The sequence below is a fragment of the Onychostoma macrolepis genome, chromosome 10, assembly GCF_012432095.1.
Source record: "Onychostoma macrolepis isolate SWU-2019 chromosome 10, ASM1243209v1, whole genome shotgun sequence".
In the NCBI taxonomy this organism is placed as follows: domain Eukaryota; kingdom Metazoa; phylum Chordata; class Actinopteri; order Cypriniformes; family Cyprinidae; genus Onychostoma; species Onychostoma macrolepis.
In genome coordinates this window covers 13,345,771-13,367,579 of record NC_081164.1, presented here as the reverse complement: position 1 = coordinate 13,367,579, position 21,809 = coordinate 13,345,771, and the positions used below count along the sequence as shown (strand labels likewise).

Sequence of the window (21,809 nt, the reverse complement as noted above, 5' to 3'; positions counted from 1 at the left end):
CTGCTGAGGAAGGTCAGCTTAATAAAGCCAAAGGTTTTGAGGTGTAATGCTCAACATGCATATATTGGTGAGGTATTTGGGTATCCATTTACTTTTTTGACCATACAGTCTTAAGAATAAAGGTTCCAAAAAGTTTTTTTTTCAATACCATAGAGCATAGAAGAACCATTTTTTGTTACCCAAGGAACTTTTCAATGAACAGAAAAAGAAACATTTTTTTTTCTCCCACTATTTGGAATGGAAAGATTCCATGGATGTTAAAAGTTCTTCATGGAATCATAAGGGGCTTTTGCACTGGAGGAACCTTTTCATAGTTCTTAGAACTATTGGTGGAAGTACACGCTTTTTGGCGTGTTCGTGCTGCAGGAGCTAGGAACGTATTTAGTTCTAGGAACTCCATTTGGGGGAACTAAATTAGCTCCTACTTCAGAGTAGGGTCAAAAAAAAAAGAGTTCTATAGGAACTACCAGTGATGTAAATGTATGCTGATTGAACAAATGCATACGGAAAACCAGCTACCTGTCATTTTTGAAAAATCGTGTAAAAATATTTACTCTGATCACTGCAAGTTGTCATAGGGGATTTAGTCAGATTTTCATGCTCTTTCAATCACATAAAACTGTGCGTTTACATTCCATCTCCGTTATCACGAAACCCACCATGCTCCTAGAACTGAGTTCCTAGAATTATGTGGTGCGAAAGCCCCTATAGATACCAAAAAAGAACCTTTATTTTTAAGAGAGATTACAGAGTAGAATAAAGCTATTAGTTACAGGCTCTAGGTTACAGAAGACTAGACCTGCTGTTCAAATTGTGGGCTACTTCATTTCATCCCTGACCAGACAATGCTCTTGAACCTCCAAGCGTATTGTTAATTTATAAGATGGGCTCGTCTCCTTTCTCTCTCTGAGCTGTGGTTCTTTATTATGTTCCTGCTTAGTGCCATTTGGAGTGGTATATTATAATTGACAGCGTGCGTTGCATCTGCCACAGCGTGTGCGTTTAATCCGGGCTGTGCTTTGTGCTGCGGGAGCTTCCTAATCACTGCCTGCAATTACTGTATCAGCCGCACAAAGCCGGGATAAACTCAGGGCCAGAGAGGCATTCAAACAGTCCATCAGCTCTCATTTCGGTAATGGAGAATCCCACCTCGGATCGACATCGGCTGGGCGCACTGACTCCATCCCTCTGATTGACATCTCATAGACCGGCTGGTTTTTTTTGCTCTCTCTCAATAATAGCATTTCTTCTCTTTGTTGTGTTTACAGGAGTATAAAAACCTACAAGCTGCATCTGACTTCCCTGTGACAATCAATCACAATAAAAAAACAAAACAAAATATGTGCAGATCTCGATCACCCTTTTAGCGGCTCGCTGAAATATGAAATGTGGAATGGCTACTCGTATCTGACAGGCGCATGTTTCTGAATTTCCAATGGTGAAAGGCTGTGGTATTAAACTCTCTCAATTTTTATGACATCAATAAATCAAACTTAAGTCCCAAAAAGTATTGCCACTGCAGGTGTGTGCGTGCGACTTCAGTTCGGCTATCAAACAGCCTCACCTTTATGCCTCTTCAGCGAGAGTTTTCACACCGAACTCTAGTTCTCAGTGATGTTTAACTTGGAAAAGTAACAAAACAAATTCTTGGCACTGATATTCTAAATATCATTACTGTGTTCAGACACTTGTGTCCCTGAACATTAGACTGTGAATCTCAAGTACATCCCTCAGTGTTGTGATAATTAGCCCTTGTCTGTCCTCGCTCTATTTTTATCAACACACAGTGGGCTTGCCATGCTGAGTGCGACTCCATTGACACTGTGAGAGGCCTGGTAATCTCTAACTATATTAAGGATCATTTCTACAGTTAGAGAGAAGGAGTTACATAGTTCATTTCATTAGTCAAAGCAAAACAAGAGTAACATGCAGCTCCAGATCTCACACTTTCCCAGTGTGTGAATTATACAATGACTTTCAGAGGGGGTGGGTCAAATTTTATAGGATATTTTAATACTTTTTAAAAGTCGTTTTCTACTTTTTGAGGTCCGTGGGAGGTGCAGCTCATATTGTGTATATATATATATATATATATATATATATATATATATATATTCTTATAGTGATAAATAATGAAAAAGGGGGAAATGTCACAAATTAAAATGTCTAATGTTAAGAAAACACCACATTCCTGCATATTCATGCAACTTAACAAAAAAAGACATTTTAATCTGACCAGTTTTAACCACCATCTAATCTAAATCCTCTAGTGTTGAACATCTGAGGAAACGTTCCTCATATAAATATATACAATTAAAGCTATTTGGATATGTACTGTATGATCTTTCTTTTTGACTTTCTCTAGGTAGAGTTCAAGTTTAACTTCTTCCCCAAACCCCTTGCAATTTGCACCCTGCACTTGGCTTACTATTTCTCTGTTTTAGCCTCTCATTTTCTGTCCTTGTGCACCGCACACAGGCTTAACTCATCAGAGCGTTTGTCCTTAGACACGCAATGGGCTTAACATAGCGGATCCACCAGCAGAGAAGTGATATGTTTCCTCTCCCCCAGCACACATTATCTTTTAATAAGGCCTGCGACAGTCCTTCCCTTATGATTTAATATTGAAGCACCGCACGCACATTCCTATTTTAATATTCATAATTTCTTCCCCTGGCCCCTGCATTGTGTGGCTCTGGCAAATGTAACAAATTAACAGCAGTGCAACCGCACCACTCTGATGGTGTGGGATATAAACTCGCCAGCGGCGCATCTGAGAAGAAGCTTTCAATCCAGCAGCGGCTAAACAACGTTGAAAACAGCAACAGCACCCAGCACGCGCGAAACCCCTGCGGTCACATGAATACTTAAAGGAAACGGTTTCAGAGGAGAAACATGCAGGAAGCACTCTTTTAACAAATCCACATGGCATGGGTTACGAACAGGCCTCGGGGGGCAGGAGCAGCAGGGGCGGCCATGTTGCGCTCTTGTCGGGATGACATTTCAAGGTGAGCGTTACCATTAACTCCACATGCTAATTCAGGAGACTGGCACATGCTGTCTGGGAGATTATTTTTACGGTAATCTCTGCGATATTTGTATAAATGCCTTAAAGGGAGACGGTGAGCGTGGGCAGAGTGTAAAGTGAATGTAGGAAAGCGAACGTCAACGCTTCGGTGATCTTCTTTACATCGGTGAGCTATTGAAGGACAGTGACAGAGAAAGTGCTGAACTGGAAAGCTTCACCTTCATGGTACAATCGAACACTGGAAATTAACATTTACTGCTGATGTGCTTCCAAATTGAAAGGTGCAGAAAGATGGTTGGCCTGCCGAAAGAATTGTAACATATCAAAACACCACCCTCTATGCGGAAGGCAAATTCAATGGAAACCTCCTAATAAATCATCTAATATGAAAACCCAGCACAAGCTATTCAATGGCATTTATGATTTGATTGTGGTACGCATGATTTGCTCTGACTCTTGGATTCAAATGTTCCACCACAATCAACCAGAAGCAAACCAAATTACGCATAAATTGTAAAATGCAGTGGAATGGAAAGATAGTGTTATTAACCAAATTATGAGTTTAAGTGTGAGCTCATTAGACTTGATTAGAAACTCAGCTGGATATTAAGCTGTTTACCATGAGATACATCAACATAAGTAATCTGTGTCTGAGAACATCTGCAAACTTCCATGTTTAAAAGGGTTATTTACAAATGTATGCCTCAGAATAAGGTTGATTTATTTTGCTCGTATATTTTAATATTTTAGAGATTTTTATATGCAAATTTTAAATGCAAGTGTAAGTGTTTTTCTCCTGTAATATGCAGTGATGACTATAAATAAGCCATTTATAGATACATTGTTTTAACCAGTGGTGTTAGTTTTGGGTGGGACTATCTGTTTAAACAACCAATGGTAGACAGAGTAACATTTAACTTTTTTCACTTCCATTTGGTGACTCCATTTGCACAGAAATTACACACTTCACCTTTAAATACATATGAAGGTATATATTAAAGAGATAGTTTACCCAAAAATGAAAATTTTGTCATTCATTACTCACCCTCATGTCGTTCCAAATGTGTAAGACCTTAGTTCAGGGGTGTCAAACTCAGTTCCTGGAGGGCCGCAGCCCAACACACAAATCATGTAGTTTTCAAATAAGCCTGAAGGACTTGATTAGCTGGATCAGATGTGTTTAATTAGGGTTGCATCTAAACTCTGCAGGGCTCCGGCCCTCAAGGAACTGAGTTTGACACCCCTGCGTCTTTGAAACATAAATTAAGATATTTTTGATGAAATCCAATAGCTTTCTGACCCTGCATAGACAGCAATGATACTACCACATTCAAGGCCCAGAAAGGTAGTGAGTGCATCGTTAAAATAGTCCATGTGACATTAGTGGTTCAACTGTAATTTTATGAAGCTGCGAGAATACTTTTTCTGAGCAAAGAAAACGAAAATAACTTTATTCAACAATTTCTTCTCTTCCGTGTCAGTCTCCGCCATGTGTTCGCGAGAGTACTATGCATGCGTGTGGTGCTGCTGAAGCAGGAGCAGGTGTTCCTTATGGGTTTGGAAGGACATGAGGGTGAGTAATTTACAACAGAATTTTCAATTTTGAGTGAATTATCCCTTTAATTGGATCTAAAATAAAACTATACATTTGGAGGTTTGTGGATGTTCTATCAGAGACAGAAGATTAATGTTGACTTATCTTAGGGTAAATGTTCTATATACTCCATAAGAAAATGTGGATGGGTTTTGTGGACAAAAACATTTTTCTCCACTGATGACCATTTAAAAACCTACACCAGCTGAGAGACTGCCATTGAGATGAATGGGAATGCTAACAGATGGCTTCCTCTAGTTATTATAGACCTTCTTAGGATCCGCAAGCCTGCAGAAACAGGTTAATAAAACATTCTACAAGTATTTTATGAGTATTTTACAGGCTCTTGAACAATCTAAAAGCATAGCTTTGGCTGATTTCCCAGTTAATGGGCATTACAGTGTCATTTCTTTCTAGGAAGCCATATGAATATTCTGCCTCAGACTTGAAGGTCCTATAGTTCCTGTTCTCTTTCTGCATGTGCAGGCTCACTTCTCTTCATGACGCACCGGCAGCAGTAAAAGCCAGCCAATTAAATAATATTAGATGTCTCTAGGACTCTGTAAATATATAAATAAAGGTAAATAATGGCTTAATGCACTGTTTAATAAGTCAATTATCCCCCATTTTCTGCTGAGAAAGAACATTTGACAGTTGTGTCTAATGGAAAACTGTTACCAGGAAGAAAAAGAGGCTGTTATATTTGAGCTGTGTGGCCCTCATCTAGGAAATAAGCATTAAACATCCAAATCAACCATTCCATCCATGCAGAAAAGAGAAAACAGCTAAATGCTCCGTGTCTGTCTTTCACATCCCTTTGCCCAGCACAGCAACCTCTTAAATGACCCGTGAGTCTTTAGAGGGCTGATTTCCATACCGGATGCTCTTGAGAGTTGATCTAATGCCAAACGGGGGCCGCTGAGTTGGCCAGGGCAGTTTAATTAGATTTTCAAAACAAATTACGGCTTCTAATTGTTGTTAAAAAAGTGTCTGGAGAGAGACAGAATGATTGAACCCAAATAGGGAGAAAAAAGAAAACAAATACAGGTGTTCTCCATTGAGAGGCACGAATAGGCAAGTCATTGAATGATTTGGAGACGTTACACTGTAACATTCATAATTAGGCCATCGTGCTTCAAACTTGATCTGCAGTGAATGCTGGGAAATGGCGAGTGTTCATTTCAGCAAATTAAAGCAGCTCAAGGCTTCCAGAGGATTACTTAAAGTGTCTCCTTTCCACGGAAACAAAATGAATGAAGAGAGTCTTATTCGTAATTCATATTCGGTGGCAGAGTTTAATGATTTTTCTTTTTTCCTTTCCTGTTATATTTTAAATTGTTACCATAAGTCTTCCCTCGACATGACTTAATGTGACAGATCATCAGTAACCGCGCTGCGTGACCGAGGAAAAAGACCTTTGCATTACATTTTAATTCCTCCTGTGTTGTGTCATTTTCAGAAAGGAGAGAGAGGAGGGCACTCAGGGCTCCTTTCTCAATATTTAACTGACCCTCCAGGGACGTGGCAGCTGAAACTTTGACTTATCCATTTAAACATAGCCGGCTTCTGCTGGTGTCCTCTGGCAGCCCCTTTGAGGAAATGCTTTTTCATTCTGGAACACACCTTTTTTGCAGTTCAAATCAATAATTCTGAGATGTTCATTGATATGAAGTCCAAAATCATTTTAATCCTTCTATTGAGAATAAGCAGCAGGATGAATGATTTCCAAGATGAAATTCTCTCTCGGTGCTTCCAAAACCCTATTCGGGATTCGCTTTCTGGATATATGTCTCTAAAGTAACTGTCCGTAATGTTTAGCGTTCATTTATACAGGATAAGTAATGTCTGTAAAAATCGCAGAGATGGACTGTGCCCAGGGGCACTGCAAATATTATATCTTTTGTAGATATTTTAAAATGTTCCCCTCCACTTTTTGGGGAGATAATAATTATATTTTAAGAGCTTTGCTGCTGTGCCAAGAAAGAAAATTGCAGCTGGTTGCAATTTTGAAGACTTTTAGACCAAGCAGTAGCCTCTATGTAAGTGGTCATTTACTATGGGTAGTGGTCACTTACCTAATATTTAGCAAGGACAAACATTAAAGTCACCTAATTAATATTCATAAGCCAAGCTTTATAATAAGTTATAATGAGTCCATTTCACATCATTCCTAAACACCTAGTTGTGTTTAGTGCTTTTACGCTTTGCTGTCACATGCCTAACTGACCTATCACAAAATGTATTTCACTGTGCTAAGTATGCAGGAAATACTAAACATGAGCATATATCAGGTTAACTGGCAAAAATCATTCGAAGTTCAGACAAAATATCAATTGCAACAGCAATTGCATATTGTACTCATACATTTAAAAGATTGGTATTTTTGCTATTTTTCTTGTTCTTATTCTTTTTGTTGTTGTTGTTAGGAAAAAAGCATATTAAAATGCTGCAATTTCCCACCACCATCACTTTGTTTCAATCATAAAACTACATGCTTGTGTACTCTTTGTACTTTGCTAAACAAAAAGAACATAATCCTTTCTATCTCTTTCACATGGGTAACAAATGTCAAATGCATTAAGGAACAATATGAAATTCATTTGAAAGTTTTTTTTCCCTATTTTTCTTGAATAAAGGGTTTTCAGTTTAAGGTTGTAACATCATTTTTACTGGAACATGAATGTGCAGAATGTTTAAAAAAAATCATCATGGCTACTTCATCATTTTAATCATGCAGAATTGCCTTGCGATCCACACATTCACAGCTACAAGCAGTCATGTGACTTGAAGAAATAACTCAAGAAACTCAAACGTGGCTCTAGACTTGTAAAGCACTAATTGGATGAACAATGCTTTTCAGGGTGGCACATACTGCTTGCAGACCAGGAACAAAGTGTTGGAACTTGCAAATGACTCTCTGAGGATTGCTCATTTGTTTGCTTCTTACTGGGATTACAGCCCATGAACAAGGCCGTATCCAGGCCACAACTGACAGGCCCACGTCTGCCTATTACGCTCCTGTGGTGTGGCCATGTTGAGTAATTGCTGGGTTTCTGGTCAACGCTTCAAGAAACATATGTTCCGCTCCGCACTGTGAAACTCCTCCATGTATAACGTGTCTTTTTGACAAAAGGTCTTGGAGGAATCCACAGTGACCTACAGCGGAAATAATAGGACATAATTTGAAATAATTGGGGTTTTTTTTTCAAGCCAACATATTTCAAAGCTTCAAAAACTTCAGTACTTCCAAGATAGCCCTTTCTCTGTTTATGTCCTGGAGTTAAATCCAATTAAGCTGGGTAATTCTTGGCAGACGCTGGACAAGTTTAAAAAGTTTTGTAATAATTTTGCAAAATTGCTGCTCTTTGTTGTCTTCTCTTTCATTTCTGGCCTTGGCTAATGAACCCAAACCCAGACCCTTGCTAAAACGGATACATTTCTGCACTTTTCTCTCCCTGTCTAAAGACAAAAGGCATGACCAATCATTATCCCTGTAAAAGTGTCTCCGTGGGACAATAACGGTGCAGGGGTCTACGGCAGTGCACTTTCATGCTGATTATGAAAAGTGAGCTGTAAATATTTTAAATTCTCTGCATCCCTGGTACTTTATTCAACCTTTCAGCTTCATAAGGTCACAGCTAATTTGCAAGCCATAAAAACACATTTGGCAGATTTAACAGGCACGGGAGATGCACTGATGGCATCGTCTGGGCCCTGTGTTTCTTTGAGGAAGAGTTATTATTCCTATTAAGCCTGGCAGAACGATGAGGCCAGAAATTCGCCGCTGGTACGCCCCCATTGATCGTGGGCAGGAGAATGAGCTGCTAATGCATTTAGAGAAATCAGATCCGTTAACACCGCAGACGTTCAGCATTACAAGCTTGGAGAGAAATCCTTTTCGACGGAGGGAATATGTGCGATATTTCTTCACAAATTGCTGATTACATTCTGGTTTTAAAGGATAATTTCAGCATAACGTGGCATAAAACTGGGATATCTTCAGGAATAGGAACATATTGATGCTGGATAAACTTTAATCTTGTATCAAAGACCACAAAATCTTATATTTAGTCCAAGTTATCCTCAAATTTAACCAAGTAAGCCACTTTGAAGAATGGAACCGTGAGGAACCATGATACAACACAAGCACAGCCTTTCTGTTTCCGTGTACAAACTTCCCTTAAAGTTGCACCAACAGGGCTGCCCCCCTCTCAAGTCACACGAAAATAGGTAGACATTCAAACGACCTTATGGAGAGTCCATGGGGAGTGTGAAAAATTTTAGATACACCTTATAAATCACACTGTCTATATTTAGCTGAAACATTCATAAACAAGAAACAAAACAGACCCTGATACCCCTGAGACTGGACGTTCACTGCAAGGGTCTACAGAACACTTATGTCACAAGGTACAGATATGCCTACAGGGCTTGGTGTCAAGGCACTTAACTGATGGGGACTGTTGTTCAGACCCTCTTAACATGCACAAACTCCAGGAGAGAGTATAGTTGAGGTGAACCAAGTTTAATCTAATAAAGATTGTCATGTACTGACCCCCAAAGTTGTCCCAAACCCATATGCTGTCTGACGTTATGATATATGGCATGCAAGAACCAGGTATTTTCCGTGACTGAGGTGAAAACTGCCTTGGATGCACAATTTTTTTGATTCATAACTTTTAGGAGCTTCAATGGAAGGGAAATTATGTAAAAAAACCACGTTTTTTGAAGTTGTAAAACAAAGATTGTTGGAGTACATTTTACAAGAAAATACTGTTTTAGTGTTTCTACTTCAAAATTTCACATTACATGCCATTTATTTGTAAAACTTAGTAGCAATTTTGAGTGAAAATTGTTTTTGTGTTCTAATGGAAAGAAAGTAATAGCATGCTGGTTTTAAATGACAAAAGTCTGAGTAAACAATTAAAATTTTCATTTTTTGTTGATTCATACCTTTAATAAGATGGGTTGAATGACACACAAAGGGTTCAAACTGTCACATTTGAGATGCTAGAAATCATAGTTAGAACAAGTGGATGGTGGAAGGAAGAGATAGGAACTAAACAAGGACACACAAAGGTGCAGAGTGACTGTTGGGTACAAAAACGCTCCAGATGTCCTTGGAGCTGTGGACTTCAGTCAGAGGGAACTGGCTTGAGGAAAAGAAAGAGAGGTATAGGGATGTGTGAGGGAGACCAGGAGGAAAAGGAGGAAGGGCAGTGGGGTTGTACAGTACCTCTGTTACCGGTGACAGCAGAATTGAGATGCTTGGAGTCTAAGGGACCTGTAGTGTCTGGGAGGATGGGTGCAGGGGAAGTTGTGGATGGTGACGATGTGGTGGGGGCATCTGTTGTATGTGACAAACAACAATGACAACAAACATGTAAAAAAAAAGGACGGACAAAAGACAAAACAATAATGACAAGGGGAAGAAAACATTCCTATAACAATGGAACAAATGAAACACAATAGTTGTCATGCTGACGGAATGCAGATAAAAACTGAATGGATTTAATTTAACAATGCACACATGAATAAATTATTTAAATAAACGGCATGTACAGTATAGCTGACATTCCAGAAATGAATGTTTTTCTTTATGATGTTTACGGATAATGGGTTTGGTGTTTGTATAATATATCAAACCGTTCACGGTGATAGCAAAGTGACAGTTTTTCTCACAAAATGATAGGAAAAGCAAGCTGCATACAGGGAGAAAAGCATCAATATTTGATGAACTATCAAAAGCAGTCTGCACAGCCGACATGCTGGAGAAAATGTGGAGAACAATCACCATAACAAGCTTTTTGTTCCTGATCATATATCTTTATATCAGGGCAGTTCAGAGCTCAATATCAGTGCATCTTTAAAAATATAAGAGAGCTAATCAGTTGGTGTTTTCTTTGAGGTCAAGAGACTTAGGCCCATAAACATGCTTTTATATAGTACTTAGTTTTACACTTGTAATGGTCAACCCTTACTAGATGGGTAAAATTAATTAGGATAGGGTGACAGACCAGATAAAAACTGTTCAAAATATGTGACCCTGGACCACAAAACCAGTCTTAAGTCGCTGGGGTATATTTGTAGCAATAGCTAAAAATACATTGTATGGGTCAAAATTATCGATTTTTCTTTTATGCCAAAAATCATTAGGATATTAAGTAAAGATCATATTCCATGAAGATATTTTGTAAATTTCTTACTGTAAATGTATCAAAACTTAATTTTTGATTAGTAATATGCATTGATAAGAACTTAATTTGGACAACTTTAAAGGCAATTTTCTTAATATTTTGATTTTTTTTGCACCCTCAGATTCCAGATTTTCCAAATATTGCCCTATCCTAACAAACCATACATCAATGGAAAGCTTATTTATTCAGCTTTCAGATGATGTATAAATCTCAATTTCGAAAAATTGACACTTAAGACTGGTTTTGTGGTCCAGGGTCACATATTAATAAATACTCCACAGACAGCTCAATGCCAACTTTTACACAATAAAGGAAATGGAAACGTTAGATAAACATTATTATATACAGTGGGGCAAAAAAGTATTTAGTCAGCCACCAATTGTGCAAGTTCTCCCACTTAAAAAGATGAGAGAGGCCTGTAATTTTCATCATAGGTATACCTCAACTATGAGAGACAAAATGAGAAAAAAAATCTAGAAAATCACATTGTAGGATTTTTAAAGAATTTATTTGCAAATTATGGTGGAAAATAAGTATTTGGTCAATAACAAAATTTCATCTCAATACTTTGTTATATACCCTTTGTTGGCAATGACAGAGGTTAAATGTTTTCTATAAGTCTTCACAAGGTTTTCACACACTGTTGCTGGTATTTTGGCCCATTCCTCCATGCAGATCTCCTCTAGAGCAGTAATGTTTTGGGGCTGTCGCTGGGCAACACGGACTCCAAAGATTTTCGATGGGGTTGAGATCTGGAGACTGGCTAGGCCACTCCAGGACCTTGAAATGCTTCTTACGAAGCCACTCCTTCGTTGCCCGGGCGGTGTGTTTGGGATCATTGTCATGCTGAAAGACCCAGCCACGTTTCATCTTCAATGCCCTTGCTGGTGGAGGGAGGTTTTCACACAAAATCTCACGATACATGGCCCCATTCATTCTTTCGTTTATACGGATCAGTCGTCCTGGCCCCTTTGCAGAAAAACAGCCCCAAAACATGATGTTTCCACCCCCATGCTTCACAGTAGATATGGTGTTCTTTGGATGCAACTCAGCATTCTTTCTCCTCCAAACACGACAAGTTGAGTTTTTACCAAAAAGTTCTATTTTGGTTTCATCTGACCATATGACATTCTCCCAACCCTCTTCTGGATCATCCAAATGCTCTCTAGCAAACTTCAGACAGGCCCGGACATGTACTGGCTTAAGCAGGGGGACACGTCTGGCACTGCAGGATTTGAGGCTTTTGTTACTTTGGTCCCAGCTCTCTGCAGGTCATTCACTAGGTCCCCCCGTGTGGTTCTGGGATTTTTGTTCACAGTTCTTGTGATAATTTTGACCCCACGGGGTGAGATCTTGCATGGAGCCCCAGATCGAGGGAGATTATCAGTGGTCTTGTATGTCTTCCATTTTCTAATAATTGCTCCCACAGTTGATTTCTTCACACCAAGCTGCTTACCTATTGCAGATTCAGTCTTCCCAGCCTGGTGCAGGTCTACAATTTTGTTTCTGGTGTCCTTTCACAGCTCTTTGGTCTTGGCCATGGTGGAGTTTGGAGTTGGACTGTTTGAGGTTGTGGACAGGTGTCTTTTATACTGATAACAAGTTCAAACAGATGCCATTAATACAGGTAACGAGTGGAGGACGGAGAAGAAGTAGTTACAGGTCTGTGAGAGCCAGAAATCTTGCTTGTTTGTAGGTGACCAAATACTTATTTTACAGAGGAATTTACCAATTAATTCTTTAAAAATCTTACAATGTGATTTTCTGGATTTTTTTCCTCATTTTGTCTCTCATAGTTGAGGTATACCTATGATGAAAATTACAGGCCTCTCTCATCTTTTTAAGTGGGAGAACTTGCATAATTGGTGGCTGACTAAATACTTTTTGCCCCACTGTATATACTATATATATATATATATATATATATATATATATATATATATATACATACATATTTTTTTAAAAATTAAATATCTATTAGATAGAGCATGATAGAAAATCAAAGTGGATAATGATTATTTATTGTTCAAATTCTATGTTAAATATTAATAAATTCATGCTGATAATGAAAAAGCATTAACATCTTTGTCGAATGGAGTCAGGATCCATCCCTGAATGTTGTTTCATTGTATAGAGTGGGCCATGCTAAAATGTTCTTAGGCAAAAGCAAAGTTCACACAAATCTATTTTAATTTCATACAATTTCAAGGTGCAATTTAAATTGAGTGATTATGCTTTTAAAAACAGCAGGTATCATTCAAGCCTCTTGAACGTGATTCTGGTTCCACAATCAGCTTAATGCTGGCAGCCGCTTTGCATGCATAAAGCATGTTTAGCGCAATGGTAAGGGCACGAGAGGAGAGTTGGACTCAAGTTGATAAGCTAAATCACCAGTCTGCCTTCGTACTAATGGACTCAAGCAGACAAGCAGAGTAATCCAACTGATAGCTCAAAATTGCAAAGCAGCTACCAGCTCTGGCTAACTAGAAATTAGACAGACAACAGGTTTCAGGAGCCGACATTAGTAAACAGCAGCTTACGGCTAGATTTTTAAATCTTCTGAGAGTGGTTCCTGGCCATGCAAAACTCTACTAAGGTCACTAAGGTATTTTGGGTATTTTTTTAGTGTGTTGGGGGTTTCCTTATTGGCTTTGTTTCAAGCGGTTTTACTGTCCAATCATGTAGAAAAGTAATAGCAAACCATATAATTTGACGTATCGTTCACATTAGCACAAACAATGCAGGATGAATTACACATGCTGTATTGTCATAGTTTAATACTTTTAATATTAAAAAGTGTTTGTTGATATTCCTAGGGTTATGAATTTCAACAAATGCTCTGAGTAACAACAATAGAAATAGTGTTTGTCTTATCTTGGGAGTTTTTGAAAAGGATCAAATGAGATATATTTTGGGTTTCCAAAGTACATTATTCATAATGCATTTAGTATTGAATGAAAAAAATATTTCTTTTTTGAAAGTTATTTAGCACATAACAGAAGATTCCTGCCCAGGGATATGAAGAAACACTTTAACCAAACAGAAAAATGTGCAAAGACCTTTATTGTCATTATTGTTCTAATAATAAAATTCTGTGTGAAATCACTTGCACTTGTGAAAATATCAGCTACGTACCTGTTCAGCTTTACATGTACATACAACAGTTGATCATTTTTGCTATTAGAAAGTTGACAATATTTTACTATTAGAAAGATAATTACTTCTTGTAAGCATTTCTCTGTCTGGTGGAAGTGTTTAAGTAATGTTGTGGATGTTAAAAAAAAACTTTTTCTATCCTAGATTACTATGCAGAGAATACAAATAAGCCATTCATTGGCTGATTTCTCCAAAAAGTATAAACACAGTCTCTGTTGCTATCAAAACATTGCTGTTTTGTTTGATCATCTGGCCAGCCCAATACAGCAACACTAACTCGTCCAATAGAGTGAGTGTGTTATCGGTTTGACCAACCAATGATAGACAGTGTAGGTGTTTGGGAAACTTTTAAAAACATTCATTATTTTTCTTTTTGATGAACTAGCATTGCAGAAATTCCCCTTAACCCCCCTGCTATATAACAGAATTTGTTCTCATTTTAAAAGTGTAGTTTATGGAACTAGAACTAGACTAGATCATGAGATTATTTTTAGTTGGGGGATTCAGAGATTTATTAAAGTGTTGAAAAACCTGTTCAAACAGTCTAGATACTATTGGCCTGCTCTAATATCTTATTTAAATGTCATGGCCCAATTTTAATTAAGGGTGAGATTTGAATAATAATATTGACTATACTTCTCATTCAAGTACCCCACTGACATGGCAGCCCTCTGCCTAGAATATAAAGCGATTGGCTGCATATTGAACAGGTTATATTGCGTTTTCAATTGGCACAATACAAGGTAGGTGATCTGATGAAGGACAGTGACCATTATATTGCTCCAGGTTTTGCGCTAATCACTGTTGGAAGGACGGCATCATGTTTTGCCATTTAAAAAGACAGTAATGAATTCAGACATGGTGCTTCATATTTGTGACACCCAATTAGCTTTTTATTCCTACGGAGAAGGTGTCAGTTTTATAGTATCAACATCATTAAGAGCTTTGGTTCTCCTTGTTGTTATAGTGTCCTGACATTTCAATGAGCCACTGGCTGGACCCCTATACTGCACCATAACGGCTAATTAAATCTTCTTAAGACGCCCTGTGGGAGGATACAAAAGCCGAGATAGAAGGAGAAAGTAAGAGAAAAGAAACTTCTCAAACTGAGAGGTGGAGGAAGAGTTTTCCAGCCTGGAGGGGTTTAGTGTCAAGAAGGCAGAGGCGCAAGAAGCAGGGGGGCTGGAGCGACTCTTCCGCTCGATGCCCACAGTCATATCCGTTCTTAGCCTGTAAGCATATCCGCACAGCTGCCTCTGATGAAAGTGATGGCAGATGTCGATGCAGTGTAGCCTCTGAACCTCAGGGTGTATCGAGACCCATCATGCTTTGCTGTTATGTTAAGTGGGTGAAACTTATTCTCTTAAACCAAGTCGGAGAAGGACAGAGAAAAGCGGGTTGCTGTACACATTGTTTGTGCAGAATTTATGACGCCAAGGTGGTTATTTGTCTTTGGAATATTGCCACTAAATTAAAGGAATATTTCAGGCTGTCAAAATTCTGTCATTTATTTTCAATAATTTATTTTTATTTTTTTCGATGCAACATAGAAGAATGCTAACTTCTGCCAATATTATAAATTGAATTAAATTAAATTAAACTTGTATGAAGTCTTCTGAAACAATATGATTAATTTGCATGATGAACAGATTGAAATTTAATACTTTATTCACTCTCAAATCAGACCAAAACATTGGTCAATTTGCTCATAGAAAGACTAAAACAAATATGCTGTGCAAAATAATGCTTGAAAGTTTTGGGTTTGGGACAAAAACAGCTGACATTATTGAAAATATTTTCTTTTGAGCTTGAGGGTGAGTAAAGGATGACAGAATTTCCATTTTTGGCTGAATTTATCGTTTAAGCTAGATATTTTGGATTCTTGAGGCCAGCAATCATTTCGAGGCATTTCATCTTTCAAAGGCTTTAAAATAACATGATGGTTATTAGAAGGGTAGAAACTTAGGTTTAATTAGCGAGGCAGATGTTTTCCAAGAGAGCAGCAAGAACTGTGTTAGCTTTAAAAGACATGTTAATGTAATCTGTCTGTCACTCACCTTTAACCACCAGCTTATATTCAGCATGGCTGGTGCCAAGGTGATTGGTAGCTTCACAGCGGTAGGTGCCGTTGTCTGTTTTGTTCAGTGCCATGAAGGTGAGCTCTCTTCCTTCAACAATCACCCGGTCCAGGTCTGGCAGCTCTCCTCCGTCTTTAGTCCAGAGTACTGGGTCTGGCCTGATGAAACATTGATTTTTAGCTTCTAATTAAAAACATAATTCAGTTTCTTTTCATTGATGGGACACTCACCTAAAAAGGTCCAATCACATACTTTTTAATAATTAGATTTGTATTCATTTATTTTTATCATTATTTAGTTTAGTTTTTAAATATTCCATTCTTCAGTAACAATCTTTGGCACATTTGGCACAAGGATGTGTAGAGCTGCAAGTGCTACACACAGCCTGCAACAACACAAGGTTTGGCAACCTAGGTTTTGCTTCCTCGTTATTACATCACTGTGACTGGGTAGACTGAGTATCTGTACACCGAACAGAACATTATTGACACTGATATGAGTGATAATATGTTTGCATGAATTCAGATGTATTCATATGATATTGGAATATTATGGAAATACAGAGCAAGCCATTTTTTCTGCTTAACTGTCCACAAACCGAAGGGTTGGAGTTCTGAAAGTTACCGTATGTTTTCCTAGACTTTTCACAAAAGATCGCCTTGATCTCAAAAGATCAAGGAAAATTGGATTCCTTATGATATGACCCCTTTGATTCTAAAATCAATGCAAAGACAACACCATAAAGTTACAGCAAAGGTTTTGAAAATACTAAATTCTCTGAGAGAGTTTTAAAGTTTTTAACTTTAGCTTAAAATTAAGCAATTTTGATTATCAAGTTTATCAAAGGTTTCTCAGTCTTTTTCTTTGGGAATACTAGAAAACACTGGCCTTATTTTAGCTTCAGTTGTACCAACGGCTAAGAGCTGCTTAATGTTGTTTTCTGTGTGAATTTATGGTTATATATATATATATATATATATATATATATAGCTGTTTAATTTCAACAGAATCACATTTATGAGTCATCACATTAATGCAAGCATGTGGTTATAAGCCGCTAGCCGTAGGCCTGCCCACAGGGCACTTTCTCCTTGGTGCAAATTCCAAAAGTTCTTAGCAAACATTATAATTCAGTGAGATGCTGATAAATTGTGGATGCTTACGAGGGGTTTCCATGAGGTACACATTCCAGTTTGAGGTACTGCCCCTCCAGTGGGGCTGGTATGGAGTGTTTGATCTCTACATAGGGAGCATCTATGACAGAGAGACGAACAAAGAAATATTGTTTCAGACAGCAGCATCCAAGCGGAGGAATGACACTCGATGAAGATCAAAAGGTAAATGATGTGATGTGTTGCTCAGGCCCACATGCTCCACTGCATCTCAGTAGATTGATTAAATGTCAGCACTTCAAAGAGAAACTCTAACTCATAAATGATTTTGTCTGTAATTATTGCATAATCTTTGCATCACAACACCATATTTCAGAATTAAAAGTTGCCAAAATTACATTTCATAGTAACTTTAACAAGTCATTGCAAAGCCAATGAAATCAAAATTAAGTCTAGTTTGTAGCTTCATTTGGATCAGTTTCTCAAAAAACAGTTTAACTCATTACTTAGTAAAAGACTTCAAACTGTTTTGAGTACCCATTTGTACTCACAGTGGACTTCCAAAACCTGTGTCGTCTCTTCATGGGTGGCAGTTAAGGCCACGTGGTCCACTCTACAGGTGTAGGCCACACCGTCATCATGCCGGTTCACCTGGAGCTGCAGGGAACTCTTCACTGTGAAGGTCTTGCCACTGGCATTCACCTCTTTGGCACCTAAAAGAGGCAATAAGAACGGCATAACACAGATGAAACATGTTTGTCATGTGTTTCAGAGTTTCACATACATTACAGTCAAAGTTACAGTGAGAACTTGAAGTATTATGAAACACAGGGCTTCAGAAAGATGCGCCACTCTTTTTTTAAGACTTTATCTTTCAATAGAAAACTTTAGTTGTGTGAAGAAAGAATTGAGTTGCATTCATTATTTCCACCCACTGACGCACATCACTGTTTGGAATGCTCTTGAATCCTGCCTCTATCTTTCCTCACATCCAAAACTGAATAAAACTGGTAAAAGTAAAACTTGAACTCTTATCTGACTCTCTCAAAGTCAAAAATATTGATCCAGTTCTTGTTTTTTTTGCATTTAACTGAGCTGAATTCTCATGGCAAATGAAGCACAAGTTACTTTTTGTAATTGCGACAGGTTCATTTCATCAGTTTACAAAGTAAATCCTCACTGAATGTTAATTAATTTAGCCTACATTTTCTTCTATAGAATTAGGGTTGATGTATAGCGTTGCACATGAGCCATTTATCAGAGTAAAACAGCTCTTCTTACTCCTCTCTTAAAACTCCATTAGTTGAACAACAGATTGTGTTTTGTTTTTGTTTGTTTCAATGTGTTAATGGCCTCTGCGTTTATAGGCTTATGCTGCACACGCCGCTGTCTAGTAGCACTTACAATACAAATCCTGGGCAATTAATCCACTGCATCTCAATGAGCTTAACACACTACAATTTCTCATCAAAAGGATATTATTGCATCTTTAAGAGTGTAAATGACTATTTTACTTTTGTCAAACATTTGTTGAAACAAATGTAAGGACAACAGAACAAGATCATTTTCTCCAACAGCAGAAAGAATGTAAAATCAAGCATACTCTTTACATCAAATCACCATATTAAAAACTCTTAGAAGAAACAGTTCTAGAAAAGGGTTCTATAACTTGCAAAAATCTACATAGAACCTTTCAAAACACAGGATCAAACCATTTTAGGGATGTTTTTCTATACACCAGGATGCATAAACTACCTAATTTACATCATAATTTAATTTACTTTAAAATCTTTCAAATGTAATTTCAACTGTGTGGTTACTGAAACACAAAGTTAAAAAAAAGAACAAATTAGTGAAGCATGCAAATCATGTTTAGTTGATTGAGTTTGTAGATTCAACGATAGAATCACAAAAGACTTCACTCCTTCCAAAACCTTCAGACTCAGGTCCAATCGTAAGGTAGGAATCCACACAGTTCTTGCCTATACGAATCATTTTATTCTTTCTCTCTTTCCATTTGCTCCCCCTCACTTTCTCTGCTCCCTGAATCACTCCTGCTATCACTGCCAAGCTGTCAGTCAACTTCCTCTGGGGGTGTCGCCACCCGCTCAGGAGCATCTGAGCATGCAGAAGATATCATTTAGAAACCTGAACACACACACTCACACTCACACATATATACATGCAGAGAGGAAGGTACAGTTCTATGGTATTCTTAGTCTTGGGATGCTTATGGGATGCAGTCTAGAGGTTGGGGGTAAATTTTTATTCCGGATATCCAACAAACAAACAAACAGACTGTTAGTCTGTTCATAAGAGCGTTCAGATGAATAACACTTTGTATGGCTGCGAACGGAGTGAGAAAACTTTCATTTGAGAATAGACAAACACTCTCAGCAATTAGATGTGGAAGTGGAAAGTCTGTTCCACCCCATGATTAGATCCTGTGAAGATTCCCAGCATGCCTTGGAAGTTTCTTTAGATCAACTTCAGCGCACGATACAGGAACAACTCAGTAGCAAGTGGTGATCTTCTGAAATGAGGAGGCAAAGTCCCTTTGCTGTGTTTGGGATTTTTAGTAAATTCACCTTCCTGTTATTTTTAATAATTATGCGGTTTCCTAGTTGAAAGCTTATGGGACCCCATTTACGTTACACTATCATCAAGCAAACAATATTATAATAGTCTATTTTGATCAGTATAATAGAATTTAAAGTACTTTACTGGCTTGACTGTGTTTATAAAACAGTATAAAAAAGTATATTTTTTAACTAATGTGAAAATACTTCCATGTCAGTTGGTTCTAATAAATACTATTAGTACCAACATTTTTACATTGTTTTTTTTTTTTTAGAAAAAGTAAACAATATATTTTGTGTAGATCTTATTTGATATTGATGATCTTTTAAATTTTTTAACCTATTATTAATAGTTACTTTATTTTTTATTAAGAGGCAAATATAACAGGCACATAGGTGCTGCTTTGTTCGCTAAAAATATTTCACTCACAGTTTCCAGTTTAGGGTCATTATTTTGCCATTTCCACCTGTTTGACCCATTCCAATTTGCAGAATGATTGTGAAAATGATAGACAGCCATTATTGCATTGACAGCGTAATCAGCCAATCACACACCTTCTCTAATGTGACTTTTCACCTGAATTTTGCCATCCTCCCTCACACTCAAGCAACACGTTAGGATCTCAACGAAATGAGAACATGATCTGCTTTCTACTGATTTGATTGCCTAAATCTATTATGCCCATTCACCTACATCATCTATTTATTCATCTACTCATCCATTCATTCAACAATCCTTCCATTCTGGAGAAAAAAAAAAAACAGCATAATGAGGGTTCGTCTGCAATGTCTACTTCTTTTGTCCCTCTCAGTAAGTTAGTGAGTGGGTGAGAGGGGAAAGATTTGCCAGCAGACAGAATTGAAATTAAGGTCAGCATGTTTTACATTAATATTTATGAAGACAAACCAGTAACAGAAACATTATCACAGATGCACACTCACCAGTGCACACACACACAAGCTCTTATTTAATGCACACAACAACGTTAAAACTGTATCTAATCTTCATTACACACACATCAACACGTGTAATTACGTACATAGTTGGATGCAATTTAACGTGACTCAATTTAATGTGAAATATCGCTAATTTTCGGATTTGAGGCTGAGCGTTGCGCTCCTTCTGGAACCGGAATGCTTTCCTGGAACTCTGCGATAGCTACGGCATATGGTGAGCCCAGAGAGCAGCCGAGAACAGGAAAGAATAAAACGTGGGGTGAGATTAGCATTTCATTTCAGCTGTGAGCAGTTCTGAATTCAAATGCTGTTTTCCACCTAAAAGGGAGGTATTTAGAACAACAGGAGGCACAAAGGTGTGCAGCTCATCTCCGCCGCCTCTACCCCATTTTGCAAGCCCATTAGCGAGCACGCAAGAGGGATATAAAAAGAGAGAATGAAAAAGATAGAGAGAGAGGGAGAGAGAGCAAAAGCGTTCTTTATCCGATCACCGTGAACTGCTCTCAGGCTAAACACAGTGGTCATTCCTAGTGGATGGAGGGATATTTGTGTGTGTATTTGACTGAAGTTGGATGTCGGCTGTGTGTTTGCATGGTGAGAGCTTAAATTCGAGGCAGCGGTTTTGAATTTCCTCACAAAAATTGTCAGTTTGTGTTTATTTACGTGCCATAATCTTCTGCCTGTGGTGAGAAACTCAGGAGTTTCTCCATACGTGAGTGGAGCTCTGCAGCGAGCGACCGAACACCCATCTCATCTATCTACCACTAATCCTAATGTCCCAGAGACATGAGAACCGATAACGACAACATTATTTCAACAAACGCCCCCAATCCCCAAGCAGGATCACTATAAATATCAGTTACTCATACCGCACGGCCCTCCGCCATGGCTCACTGTTCAAATATCCTTCATAAATGGTCAGTGTGGGTGTCAATGTAAAAGCTCCTTCTGGTGCCGTGCAATTTTATCTCTCTAATCCACACAAACAGTCTCCCTGCTGGCAGTTATTTCACTAGGGTCAAATACGCTAGACTGAGATGGGATTTGTTGATGCGATTGTCTGAGCCTGGTTGGAATTAATGATCCTGTTCTGACACACAAACACACA

General features: G+C 38.1%; 1 protein-coding gene across 8 annotated transcripts in view; it reads right to left on the bottom strand.

The window, feature by feature from the left end:
• cadm2a (cell adhesion molecule 2a) overlaps positions 1–21,809 on the bottom strand; it is a 423,456-nt gene that overhangs the window by 5,794 nt on the left and 395,853 nt on the right. For 7 of the 8 annotated variants that reach the window (XM_058788801.1, XM_058788803.1, XM_058788808.1 and 4 more), the window contains 4 exons: positions 17,717–17,878; positions 17,217–17,307; positions 16,033–16,211; positions 9,859–9,969 (listed from right to left, as the gene is read on the bottom strand). In XM_058788801.1, coding sequence (XP_058644784.1) covers positions 9,859–9,969; positions 16,033–16,211; positions 17,217–17,307; positions 17,717–17,878 — 543 coding nt within the window. The remainder of the gene's footprint in view (positions 1–9,858; positions 9,970–16,032; positions 16,212–17,216; positions 17,308–17,716; positions 17,879–21,809) is intronic. The other variant, XM_058788804.1, reaches the window with a different exon arrangement.